Source organism: Episyrphus balteatus, chromosome 4 (assembly GCF_945859705.1).
Source record: "Episyrphus balteatus chromosome 4, idEpiBalt1.1, whole genome shotgun sequence".
Classification (NCBI taxonomy): domain Eukaryota; kingdom Metazoa; phylum Arthropoda; class Insecta; order Diptera; family Syrphidae; genus Episyrphus; species Episyrphus balteatus.
The window spans coordinates 79,367,149-79,381,765 of record NC_079137.1 but is presented as its reverse complement, the minus strand read 5'-3'; the positions used below and the strand labels follow the sequence as shown (position 1 = coordinate 79,381,765).

General features: G+C 29.0%; 1 protein-coding gene across 2 annotated transcripts in view; it reads left to right on the top strand.

Moving 5' to 3' along the window:
* LOC129917848 (neuronal membrane glycoprotein M6-a) overlaps window positions 1-13,227 on the top strand; it is a 28,822-nt gene extending 15,595 nt beyond the window's left edge. Inside the window, exons 1-5 of one of the 2 annotated variants that reach the window (XM_055998034.1) lie at window positions 1,490-1,837; window positions 9,578-9,737; window positions 9,844-10,003; window positions 10,095-10,239; window positions 12,621-13,227. In XM_055998034.1, coding sequence (XP_055854009.1) covers window positions 1,645-1,837; window positions 9,578-9,737; window positions 9,844-10,003; window positions 10,095-10,239; window positions 12,621-12,898 — 936 coding nt within the window. In that variant the 5' untranslated portion in view covers window positions 1,490-1,644 and the 3' untranslated portion in view covers window positions 12,899-13,227. Of the gene's footprint in view, window positions 1-1,489; window positions 1,838-9,577; window positions 9,738-9,843; window positions 10,004-10,094; window positions 10,240-12,620 lie in introns of those variants that run through there. The other variant, XM_055998035.1, reaches the window with a different exon arrangement.
* Window positions 13,228-14,617: the final 1,390 nt, after the last annotated feature.

Genomic DNA, 14,617 nt, shown 5'->3' with positions numbered 1-14,617 from the left:
AACTGACTATTGAAAAATTGGCCCTTAAGATAAAGAAATTGTAATTCTTTAAGGAGGCAGAGCATTTTTTGAAGTTAAACTTCTTTTCCGGCGTTTGCATCAGAGTAAAAATTTACTTTTTGAAAAATGTCAAAATCATGGTATAAGAAGAGAAGGTATGATCATTAGAGACGCCATTTTACAAAATGGAGTAATAAGTTTTTGGCGCTTAATTTGGCAAAGTCAAAAGCAACAACAATTTCCAAGACAATTTTGTTAAAATTAACAACAATTTCAATGTGGTAGCTGTCAAAAACTTAGGAAGCCATCTTTTTTTTCTTTCATCTGACAGTTCTCGATACAGACTTTCTTCGCGTGATCATACCTTCTTTTCTTATACCATTGGTCTGTTCTTTTATTGAATAAAGTTAACTATTGTTGTTATGTCAAAAAAATCGTTGTATTTGTTTTTGTTAGATTTTGTTACAAAATGTCAACTTTGATTTAGGAACGACTAATGTTACATTTTGTTGATCTGTCAAAACAAAATTTTTGAGATTAATTTTATGAATGAATAAACAAGACATAATTAATTTGGTACTGAAGTAATTCTTTTTAATTGAATTCTTAGCAAATTGAAACAAAAATATGCATTCAATAATTTCAAATATGGAAACAAACGAAATTCTCTTCTCACATCATCCCCTCTCTTCCCCATTTAGTTGTGTTTGACAGATGTCTAAATGACATTTCCTTATATTAACCTAGCTGCTACATGTGCATTATTATTGTGCAAAACTGCTAAATTTTAAAAGGCATGTTCACGTTCACGCAACTACTAAAACAGTTTTGGTAAAAGTGAATTTCTATGAGCGAAGTATAAATGAGAGTTTAACAAATAAAGGATGGGATCTATACATCGTAGGTAAAGAAAATTTGTCTTCTCAAACCAATTCGTAAACTAATGCACTTCATCAAATAAACAACGAAATTTTCTATGTTTATCGCTGACATTTAAAAAAAACCTGCAAGTTCAATTATTTATGTTCTAAATATTTCATCACAACTTGCCTCCGTTAATAAACAATATAATATGTAACCTCAGGGTTATTTCAGCGATAAAAAAATAATATCTACGAAAAAAACTGATATGATTTAATTATTTCTCAACCCTAATGTTTCATTCCTATACAACCTACAACAACGTAATGGATCCCCCTAAATATTCTCTTGTATGCTTGCTGTTATCAGAGTCGCCGTTTATAAAAGAGAGTTCAAGCAAAAGATTAGATTAAATTAACACTAATTATGTGTCACACAATGTGAATACTATTCGTATATACGTTTCGTAGAACAAAACCAATTCGATATCATTCATTGCCCAAGCTGATGATGGATGAATCATATTTTTGCCATCATTTTCATTTCAACAAGTGAATTTACTGGGTTTTTGAGTAACTATTTTTCTCTTTCTCTCAGTCTGAGTCGTGGTCTTGCACCGGGAAGTGAAGTTCTAGATTTTTGTTCTTCTTTATATTTTTATTTTTTTTTTATTTAATTTTAGAACTACAAAAATATACGAAATAAAATAACGAGTATTCGGCCTAGTTCTAAGAGGCCGACAAAATTGCATGAGAAATTGAATAAAGACACATATTGTTCATTATGACTTCAAAGATCAATCGCGATCGAGTGCGTGATCCACGCGAAGATATTCTCTTGGAGACAAATTTCGAAGATGATGGAATATTAACCCGCGCTTATAGCACACATCAACCAAATCGGCATCGAAGTGCAACTTATCGATCCGATCATTCGCTGGATAGGTACTCTGATCGTGGATGGAATAATAAAAAAGGTGAAGAATAACATACAAAAGTAGAAGAAGAAAAGAACACTTCAGCTTCAAGCCACACCTTATCTATGGTCTTTTTTTTTTGTATTAGTTTCCGCTTTAAAAAAGTTTAACCATTTATACAGCTACTGGGTATTCTTCTTTTTTTTCTATTCATTGTTGTTGTTGTTGTTTGTGCACTTTACTATTTTTATAACCGTTTTTTCATTTTTTCTCTTTGCATTTATTTTGTTTGTTTGTATTATGCGATTTTATTCGTTTGTTTGTTAATTAAAAACGCTAAACACGTCATAAGCTTTCGTAATAATTTTTGTTTGTGTGTTTTGTTTAATTTTTGTTTTTTTTTTTCATTCGTTTCGCATTCTATATTCTTTTTTATGCACATTATTCGTAATTCTAATTCACACTTGCATCTGTGTATTTCATAAATAAATCTTTTAATTTAAATTTATATCAAGTGTCAGATTTCATTGACAATATAGTGACACGGTTATAGCATCAGCTGCAAGTGGTTTTTATGACAGTTGTTGTTGAAATGCAAAACAACGGTAAACACAACGAAGAAAGATAAAAAATATACCTACATGGCGATGATGAGTCGCTTTGTTATGACATTTTATAGTTTGCGTAACAAGAGTAAATTAGTTGACATTAATTCTAGGGTACGCATGTGCGATCGAGCTTGGTAAAATAAACAAAAGTAGTTATTATATAATTACTGTGTAATGTCAACGGTAATAGCGTTGACATTTTATAAGTACGTATTCTGCTAGTAAGCTTTATTTAAGCCAAAACGTTGTTGATTCAATTAATATCTATAATACCTATTCGAAAAAGTATAATTTGAATAATAATGATCGTAGCATTTATTTAGTTTGTGTACCTACCTTTACTTAGTTCCGCAATTCACAATGTGAAAAGTGGTTCAGAAACATTTTGAATCGGAATAAAGTTCATTAAAAACAATAGATTTTGTTCCAAATGACAGTTATCTCGACCAATTTCAGCGATTCCTAAAAAAAGTTAAAGTTAAAAAATGTGACATTGAGACGTAACAACGTAATTCCTTAATGCAATGTTATACTGTCAATTAGTGACATTTTGCTACTTTTCCAACTCAGCTATTTTGCCATGGAAAAACATTTACAATACGAAAATGGTCCCATTTGGCTTCATAATTACCAAATTTAAGGACTGAATAGTTTTTTTTTTTCATTTTGATAATTTGGATCTGTATTATAAAGAAAAGATGCCAACCCAGGCTTAATAAAGTGTTTCGCAGTCACTGTCAAACCGCCATTTGATCAAGGATTGAAAAAGATCTAATTTTTTTTTTAATTTAAACTTTAAAAAAATGTATCAAACGAGAAAACTAAAAAAGTCACTGTGGCGTATGCGTAACTTTTGTTTATGTAACAATCTTAACACAAATATTTTTATTTAAATAATTATTAAAATAAAATTTTTTGAAAAAACGATGTTTTGTTTGAAAGTTTTTATAAATAAAATTCACAACTGGGGTCGCACGTACTTGCTCTTATGCTACACGGAGAAAAAAGTGTCAACTTAAAATAAGATGATGCGCACATTACACCACTTTAAATTAAGGTGATATCCGCTTAAAATAAGGTGATTCGACTTAAACTCAGTTAAATTTAGTGCACGGAGAAAACAGACCACATAGAATAAAGCGGATCGCACCTTAATTTAAGCGGATTTCTGCATGGTTTTTTGCTAAGATGACTGTCACTTTAAATTAAGGTGACACTTTTTTCTCCGTGTAAAAGTAACTCTATTGATAAAGCTTTTTATTCGAGACAATTAGGAAAATTTAAAAATTGATATTTTCAAGAGATTCATAAGTAGAGTAAAAAAAATAAAATCTGTTGTTATAATAAATTAAACACCGTTTTAAATGATCTTTTACAAAAAACCAAGTATGCCAAGTTTTTTTAGAAAAAATATTTCGAAAATCGTTAGAGCCGTTATTTAAGAAAAGAATTTTTATATATAAAAAAGTTGGAATGCCATTTTGAAGAAATAATTAATTTACACATAAAAACGAAATTTAAAAATTTTTCACCAACCGTTTTCAAAAAGTTGAAAAAAAATTTGAAATATTTTTTAAAAATCCAAAAAATGTGTTTTTAAATTTTCTTATCTTTCGTATTAAATTTTTTGTTGAAATCGGTTTAGTCTTGTACGAGATATTTTCTAACAAAAAAAACGTTCTATAGCAAGTACCGTTAATAACGGTAATAAAAATATTTTTTTATTTCAAAAGTTGGCTCTTATGTGTTTTACTACACACACAAATTTTAATCAAAATCGTTAGAGCCGTTTTCGAAAAAAATTATCTTTTCTATTTCCGTTATATGACAGGTTTACCATTAGTTTTCAATTCAAATTTTCCTCAAGGGAAGAAAACCGCTCATCATCGCTTCATCATCGTAATGTCATGTAAAATTGATATCTTGAATTCGATTTTTTTCCGAATCTTAAACTTTTCCTATTTTACCTACATATATCGCGAATAAGTGTTTTTTTTTTGAATAGGTATGTATTTCCCGAACGGATTTTTGGTATGGATTAAGAACTCTAGGTGGAAAACGATTTCAATTGATTTTATACGTCTACCTCAAATGCCGTGGGCATTTATTTAAAAAAAAACTTTTGAAGGGTGGACAAACAAAAATTTTGGGTGGACAAACATGGACAAGGTGGACATACAGATTAGACTAGTCTGTCAAAAAGTTTTGAGGTGGCAGTTCTGGATTCACGAGCTCGAAATTTTATTAAAATTAAGCAAATAATCTTTTATCGACCGCAAAAAAAAAGAAAATAGAAAATTAAAAAAGAAAACACCCACAAATTTTTTTAACCTTTCAAATTTCACTATTTTATTCGTATTCATTTCAAACCGCAAGTAAAAATGTATACTTAAATGAAAAACAAACCATTTCTATATTTTTACTTAGCAAAAATAATATATCCTTTCATTTATTCTTAAATACCCAAAAACACAATAATTCATTTCTTTTGTATTTCATTCAAAAATTATTTTAGACATTTTTTTTTCCAAAAATAAACCCTTTTCCCTCAATTATTCTAAATTAATATTAACCTGGGTTAACCCAAAAAATTCTATCCTTTTAATACTTTGAAATTCCTAAGAGATTTGCTTCCATTCCATAGTGAATGATTACGGTAATTCGCCACAAAATTGATTAAATTTCACGCTTTGTTACTTTAATTTAATATTTAAATGTTAGGGTTGTTCTGGTTAATACATACCTTAAACAAAACAAAAAAATGAGTATACATTTGGCAGAGAAAGGACATTACATAGGCAGGGCAATTTGCTTTGTGGATTTATAGGTATAATCTCCATTTTAGATGATTGTATTCATTTATCATTTCAATAACTAAATTGATTATAAAAAGTATTTGAATTAAAATTAATTTCATAACAAAGACAAAGAAGGAAAATTATTTCTATTTAAGTGAGCAATGGAAAAGAAGTGACCATTTTAAATTTTGTTTGATTGATTGGATTGATTTCTAAAAATAGAAATTAATCTTTCTACACTGGGAAAATTGAGGGTTGAAAACGTTATTAGTTTTAGCTTGATGTTTAAAACAAATCCTCATGCCCGTATTATGTGAATAAAGTTTATTTTGAGATAAAACGGCTATCAAGCTTAGAAGACCTACAAAGTCAAAAAAATTTAGATAAGTAATATCAAGTGAGTAATTTTCAGTAAAAATGTAAAGAAGTCAAAATATCAACGTTTTATAGTCTTTCGAGGAAAATCAACCCAATAAATTACAGCAAAAATCATCATAGGACAACTCATCATAGACATCCCATCATGATTAATGTTATCACAAGCTTTGATTGGAATACATTCATTTTCAGTTCATATTATTTGAGTGTTTTTCTTTTGTAAAAAGAACAGTTTTTTGTGCTTTTTTATAATTTTGTTCTCTTCAAATGCTTTTTTGAGTTGATTTGTCCTGTGATACGCTGTCCATGATGACTTGTCCTATGATAATTTGTGCAGTTTTTAGTTGAGTTAATAAAAATGCTTTAATATAATACGAGCATGAATGAAAATGATTTATCTCACTTTAAACGATCAGCGAAACATAAAAAAAAAACATAAAAATGTTCAAATTCAATTTGTACGTGATACATTGACTTTTTGATTGCTTTCTCTTTTGGGTTAAATTAATTAACAATTAATTGATACATTCCATATATTATTGCGCTCCAATTAATATATCCGACGACAATAACTGCGAGCACAAAAAATGCCTCAGCTAATGGAATCACTCGTTGACAAAATTTTTCAACCCATTTAACATGCACTCGCACGCCATCACCACCAACCAGCACACATATAGTATAGCACTTCATCTTATTTGTTTTTTTCTTTATTTATTTATTTTTGTTGTTGTTGGTTTTGTTTCTTGAGCTTGAATGTCTAATAAATGTCGTTCTCCCTAATACTGCACTTGTGTGAGCTTAATGTGCAATGTCTAGTGCTCCATTATAATATACTCTCATCCATTGTGTACACTTAAGGGGGGGTTTCCATAGCATTTTAATGGAAGATGGTTGACTAATTGTTGTATAACTTTTGCAGTTTATAAGATAATCTTATGAAACGTACTTTTTTGAAAAGGTAATAAACGTACGAATATTTTTGCATCATTTTAATTTTAGAAACATTTCTTGTGCGATTTTTATAAGGGTCGAAAATGATTTTTTTCCTGCAAATTTAGATTGAATCAGAATTTTGGTTGGGGCACCGTTGTTTATAAACTTTTTATTTTTTTTTTTTTTGTTTTATAATGATTAATTGTGTTTTCATGCAATGCGTGAAACAGATTTTTTTTTTTTTTTTTTTTGTTAGAAAAAAAGCTTCGTTAATTTGTTGTAATTTCATGTTTTTTTACTCACTCTTCTTAGAATAACTTTACCGTTTATTGGTGTTTTTAGATGAAACAAAAAGAAAACAATAAAGTGAAATAAGGAGAATCCAATAAAATTTCTAAAATTTAATTTGAAGTTAGTTCGAACGGTTAATTTGAAGGAAAGGTGTCAAAATGCACTTTTTTAGCATTTTAGTCGTGGGGCAAAGCGTGATTATTTTTTAAAATGTTTTTGTATTTTTTAATGAGAAGTTAATAAAGTTGTTCATGCAACCCGTTTGCCAAAAAAAAATATTTTTTTTATTTACACACTAAAAATTTGATTTTAATAAACCAATATTTGCATTCTGTTTTTGAGGAAGGGGCAGTCAAATCATCCACAATTTATTTTTATTATTTTTTTTCATTATATTTCAAATCAGTTTCAAAAAAAAAATATATATTTTTGCTCACAGTAATTTTAATATAAATTGTTGAAAAAGTGTCTATTTTAGCTTTTTTTACTTTGAAAATTCCATTGATCACGCACACATGCAAATTTAGTTCAAAAGAATGCCACGCATAAGCTGGCGCTGATGAACTCTTTTTTTTCTGTTCTTTTCTATTTATTGAAAAAAAAAAACCTGCGCTCTCATTTTCTCGTTATATTTTGTTTTTTTTTTTTGTGTTTACATAATACTTTTTTTTTGTTTCCTATTTCCTCACTCAGGCAGGCAGAAATCATTCATGAAATTATGAAGATGATGCAGAGAGTAGGTAGATAGTAGATATTTTTTGCAAGATCAATATCTTTGGTTTTCAAAAAGGGTTGTTTTGTTCTTGTTGACTCTTGGGTTTTTCCTAACAATTCATTTCGTGTTTATAATAGCGCACCCGCGCTTGCGAGTTGACACTTTTGGGTTTTTTTTTGTGTCAGCGAAATTCTTTGCATTGTGTAATATTCACATTGCTCGTGCGGGGATATAGGTAAAGGATTAGATATGTGGTATGCATTTGTTTGTGTGTAAAAATGTGTATTGACATTTGACATGTGCACAATGATTTATTTCCATATTTAGGTTGATTTCTGGGTTGTATTGTTTATTATACTACACTCGCGCGTGCGTGCGGGGTTATATAATATAAATATGTCCTTTTGTTTTTCATTGTCTTTGTTTATATGTTGCGGATTCGGTTTTTTTTTTTTTGTAGGTTTGTAGGTATAAAAGTAATATTTTCGCGGGGGAATGGGTAAAGGGTTATATAAGTGTATTTGTGGTTAGAATGCACTTGATGGTATTTATAGAAATAGTTTTGAATAGGTGAAGATGCTCAGTATGTTTCCTTAGCAAAAAAAAGTTTTTAAAATTACACCTACTGAGGAAACAGAAGCAAAAAAGTAGCTAATGCCTATCTGAATTTATAAATAAAATATCAGTTTGAAAAAATAGATCATTTTTTTTTCAAAGTGTTGAGCTTGAAAATTATTTTTGAAAACTTCCCTAAACTTTGATTAGGTACATAATTGAAAAATTAATTTCAAGGTTTAAAAAAAAGTAACTTATAAGTTATTAATGCTGCCTTATTTTTGTTTCCTAATAATGTACGTATAGGTAAATAAAAAACAAAATCGATTCAGTTACGAACTGAGTTCATTGCATTGGTGACTCTAATAAAATCTTTATTAAAAAGGTGTTGAAAGTAAATTGGATTGATATCGAGTCCATCCTCAAACAACATACACATAAGAACCTTAACATTCTATATATTGTATGTAAATACATTTCCATGTCAGCCGGCACGCGCGAGTGCGAGACAAAAAATTTCTCAACGAAGAACAACTCAAAAGTGAGCAAGAACCTGAAAATCAATCCTTCTGCGCATCTACTCATATTTTTATACAAACTACACAAAGGATACTGTCAAGTATATTATATCAATGCACCCATATAACACATCCTCTACCTGCTTCTCCGCTGAACAACTATAATTATTATTATAATGCAAAAAATTTCTCTGATACACAAAAAACTCAAATGCCATCCACAACAGCAACATGGAAACAAGTTTCTTTTTCATTTCAAAAATAAATAGATATACACTCCAGAAATCTTTCATGAAAATATTGAATTTCAAACCAGTTTTCGTCCTAAACACCATATCTATATAAAGATCTATGTATACCTACATCCACTTGCATGTCACCCCGCAAGCGTGAGTGCGATGGCGATCTCACAAAGAGACAATGAATGAAAACCATAACCAACATCCTGAGAGTAAAAAACCAGAGAATTCGATGGCGAGAGAGCGAAACACATTCACTAATACACACAAATGCTTTTACATGAGATTTGACTTTGCTGAAAAAGGGAACCCAGTCTTAACCGTGCGTTTACCGTTTCACTTAAATGAACAGCAGCATCCTGGATGTTGAATTGGATGATGGCGTATAGAAAGAAGAAAGAGAAAGACCAAATAGCTTTTGCCATACTACCATCTTAACCATAAATAATCATCACAAGTGCCACCTTGTGGCTCATTAAACCTGGCAAATATATAATCACAAACGCCATCATCATCATCACCATTGCGCTTTGTGTCGTCTCTGTTGAGTATTCTTCCTTCTGTGTGGATGTCAGATTCGGTTTTAATTGGCGCCCAATGGGGTGCCAATATACCACACCACCATCAAGGGTATCCCTTAAAGTAGTGTATCCGTCATCCACAGAGATGTGCTTCGTTTTTCGTTTTTCCTTTTTCGTCTCTTTCTCCATTTCCACACTCTATTGACATTGACTTTAATTATTTTCTTTTCTGTACCGTTAGGTGACTGCTGTCAATCATGCATGGCGCGAATACCATATGCCACTCTAATAGCCACCCTCATGTGTTTACTGGGGGTGGGTATATTCTGTGGAACGATGTATCGTGGTGCTTCGCTCACGATAATCATGATGGACCAGGTTTTCCACTTGCGACTAATATGGTAAGTGTGTAAACTACTCTCTCTACTGGCGAAATTGAGTACTAGCAATGTAGTATTTGCCATCAAATAAATGTTGGTTTGTTTATGTACCTATTTTTTTTTCTAGGATTGAAGCCGTGCAGATGATATTCACGATAATTGCAGCAGGGATGGCTGCTCTTGGATTTATGATACTATTTGTGGGATTCCTTGCAACTGGTGCAACTCGGTACAAAGTGTATCGAGCGTGGCGGTCTCGAGTGGGCGGACGAATTTCCTGTGCAGTGGTAAGTTATTGCATGGGATTTTAGTAAAAGAAATATAGAACTCTTTCTTCTTTTTTTATTGACGACGGTTCTTCTTTGCTTTCGTTTCTAGTTGATGGGACTGACATATTTGTTGAATTTCGTTTGGACGTTGATTTTATGCTTCCTTGTGATTGTAACATTTATTTACACGATGTTCTGGAATATGTGCTCGAGTGTTGAGAGGTCGTTGAGCTGCATTGACTTGACACAATTTTGTAAGTATATCATGCATTTAATATACATAAACATAGGGATAGAGTATAGAAATTTGAAGTAAACATAGCAATGATGCTTGTTGAGTATAAATGAAGAGGTTTTGTGTGGATTTTGAAGTAGAAACAAGAGCAAATTTATATAAATTATAGGGACTGTTACGGAAGGAAGTCACAATTTATTAGAGCAATACCTTATACATATAGATTGTAGAGAGGCAATTGAATATTGTTTGAATATTTGTAATTAGGAACTACCTTGTTCTTGTTATTCTATTCAAGAAAATTTGAAGGCTCTTATTTAAATAGGTTTATTAAATTTCAAAAAGAAAATAAAGCACTCTGTTATTACCAACAAAATGCTAGACAATAAGGGCTTAATTTTGTGACAAATACTCAGGCAATTAGTTTTTGGGTTTGCATGAGACTATTTTCTCTATGATAAACTACGAATTTTACAAATAAATAATACAATAATACAAATAAAACATGATATATTGAAAAATTTCAATGTAGAATAAAGCTAAGAATTTGTTTTTTCGGTAAACCAAAATCTACTTTTCTAATAGATTTTAATATTCTAAATTCAAATCCGAAGTAAAAAAAAATCTATGACTTCACGTTTCGTAGATAAAAATTCGTTTTGAACTTCTTATATCTCAAAAACGTCATAGATTTTTTCGACTTCGGATTTGAATTTAATATATTAAAATCTATTAGAAAGATATATTTTGGTTTACCGGAAAAATAAATTCTTAGTTTTATTGAACATTGAAATTTTTCAATATATCATGTTTTATAATATTGATTTAAAAACATTGTTGGCAATCATATAACCCCGAAATACTCAATTTTTGTATAAAACATAAATAAAAGAGATGTGTAAATGGTGCAAAAATATCCATGAAATAGCGTAATAAGAGGTCTAAAAGTGTGTTTTAAAAATTTCTGATTTTTTTTTATGGAATATGAATCTATAAATTCTATATTTAAGATCTAAAAACATTTAAACCTGAATGAGGCAAAATTTCTAGCTTATATACAATTTTGAAATAGAAAATTCTATTTAAAGGCTTATTCTGGCAGCCATTTTGGAGCCGCCATTTTAAATCAAAAAAAGTTGACCGCTTTTTCGTATTCTCCATATAAACATCCTTCAGTGTACCAAATTTCATGACATTTCGTCAAGAAATGGCCGTGCAAATGAATTCTGAAGCCAAAAAGCAACAAAGGCACCACTGTGCTTCGCCGTTACACTGTAAAAAAAAAATAATTTTAAGAATGCGGACTTACAAATGGGGCAACCCTATTCAAATGTTTAAAAAATTGACAACAAAAAATCTTTTTTGAAAAAAAAAAATGTTTGATTTCTTTTACGCCTAAAGGATCTAATTCCAAAATATAACTAATTAAGTACTCGGCAAACCTACTCAAATTCTAAAAAACACCAAAAACACTTTTTTGTTTAGCCTAAGACGAGTGTCAGTTATCCATCGATAGACGACTTTTTTGTCGATTGTCGATCATCGAAAATGAATTTTGCTGCTATGAATCTCTAACTACTGTCAACAATTTTTTTTATCGTTAGATATTTTTCGTTTACAATTTTGCTATGGGCTCAAATCAAGTTCATAATTCACAATAGCAAGTATCTTTGTCGAAAAAGATACCGAAAGAGATTGCCAAAACAGATATTTATCGATTCGATCGACTTATATCGCCTCCAATGTTAAACGACACTTGCAATAAGGGGGTCAATGTATGATATCTGATTGAGTTAAAGGCAAGACATCAAATTTAAGGTAAGGTCCTCCTAGATGCCATTTTAAACTTCGAACAAGTAGGTACTTGGCAACTCTACTCAAACGCAGGTTACGAATATTTGAATTTTAGTCAAAAGCATTAAAAATTACTAAATACATAAAAGTAATTTTAAAACCAGTTTTATATTTTTATACATTTTTACATTTCTTATAAAATAAAATTAAAATTATTAATTATCAGGCGTGTTTTTTTTCTACAACTCAGTAGCTACTCATTTTTCATTTTATTCGCAAAACAATAATAAAAATTACACAAGTAAGTATTTGTTTTTATTGTTTTTCGAATAAAATAAAAAAATGAGTGGCTACTGAGTTGTAGAAAAAACACGCCTATTGTTATTAATTTGTACATAAAAATGCTTAATATTATAAAAAAAGCAAGTATTTGTTATTTTACTTATAGTAATTTCGATTGGCAGTCCGGAATCATTCTGAAAGCGTTTTATTCGCACAAAACTGACAGTTTTGTATGAATAAAATTTTTTCAGAATGATTCCGGACGCTTCCGGACTGCCAATCGAAAACGCCATTAATGAATATTTTTCTATTTTTTTTTTTAAGATTTCATGTTCCCAGCAAGTACGAAAATTGAAGAAATGAAAATTTGCGATAAATACGAAATTAAAGCATTCTGCAAAGATGGTGTTGAAAATGCCGAAGTAATGTTCATTCTAGCTACTCTGGCAACTCTATTGGTCATTCTTAGCTTGGTGCATTATCTTATGTGCCTCTCAGCAAACTATGCCCACATCAGAGATCATGAAAAATTCCAAGAACTCCAAGAAATACAAAATCTAAACGAACTCGAGTATAGTGCAACATCAAAAGATCGTTTCTAGGACATATTCCAGAAGATTCATTTTGAGCTAAAATAAAAATTAAATTTTTTAATTTAATTATTATTAAATTCCAAACCTGCCACAAACCGTTCAACACGTTCATTTTTATCCCCTTTTGTATATTATTTTTTAAGATTAGTTTAATTTTATATTTCTTTGGCTTAAATTCAGTTGTTTTTCTTTTTTTTTGAATTATATTTGTTTTAAACAAAATGAAAAAATCAAAACTAATTGCCAAGCCACCAAGAGATCAACATATCACTAGAATGTAATATTAAATAAAACAAAAAAAAAAAACAATCACACAAACAACATCGATACATCACACAGCGCAAAACAAAAAAATCACATTTTTTTAATTTAAGATTGTGCAACAAATGCAAGGCAGCTGTTAGTTTTATTTTTTTAAATCTAATTTTTATCTTTTTTCTTAATTATAATATTTTAACTTAGTTTAGTTATTTTTTTTAATATAATTTCTTTCTACAAAACAATTCCCGTATATTCCGTCCAATTTAATTATTTTTGGGTTTTGTATTATTTAATATTTAATTAATGATTTATAATTAATCTTCTTTTATTATTATATACAACACATACACAACACAGTTTGCTCAAAATGATTCTTCTGTAATTCTGCTATTACACAAACAAACAAAAAATCACACAAAATTATTACAAAATATCTTTGTATTTTTATGTACAAAAACTATTTTATGTATAAAAAAAAAACTATTTAATACAAAAAAAAAAAAACAGAAGACTAAAGTTTTCTTCAGAATATTGTATTTAAAACTTTATTATAAGCTTGAAACAAAACATCATTCTTCCTTCCATTTCTACCAACGAATTAACGGTTATGATTTTTATTTGTTATAAAATTAAGTTTTAAAAAAACACATATTTGTAACAATAATATTCACACATAAGAATGAAGTTTTATTTGAAGCATATAAATAAAATAAATAATTTAGATATAAGATAAATTTAATTTTACATACATATGATTTTGTACACAATTTAAACAAAATTAAAAAAATATTAAAAATTACAAATTTTAATAAATTTGTAGGTTAAGTTTTAAAAAAAAATTAATAATAAAATGAAAAATAAAGTGAAGCAAATGAATTTTAAATAATTTTATAAATATCTTTTTTTTCCTGAGTTTCTTTTCTATCTTTAAGATTATTTTTGACTTGTTTAGTTGAATTATTTTAGTTTTAAAATTTGTTTTTTTTTTTAGATTTTAGTTCAAAATATATGCAATAAATTTGTAAAGATTTAAAATCTTTTAATCTTATTTTTTTAATAAAATTTTACTTTAAAACATACATATTTTTTTGTTTATTTATTTTTTTTTTACAGCTTCCAATATGACAAATGTTACAGCATTACTTTTGTGTAATATCCTTTGGGATTATTGTTGAAAAATTCTCGATGAGCGCAATATTTTTGTGTGTGGCACAAGTGTTTATCTTGTGTATTAAAAGAGTTATACGGAGGATTTTTTTGTTCGCTTATTATTATTTATTTTTGTTTACTTTTGAAATTATTTTTAATTTTCTTAAGCTTTCACTTAACGAAACAACCACCTGATGAAATATTTGACATTTTCTACGAAACAACAAGAAACAATTTTTTACTAAAAAACTAAGCAATATTAATTTTAATAACTTATGTAATGTAATATGTATAAAACTATTTATGTAATAAGAATTA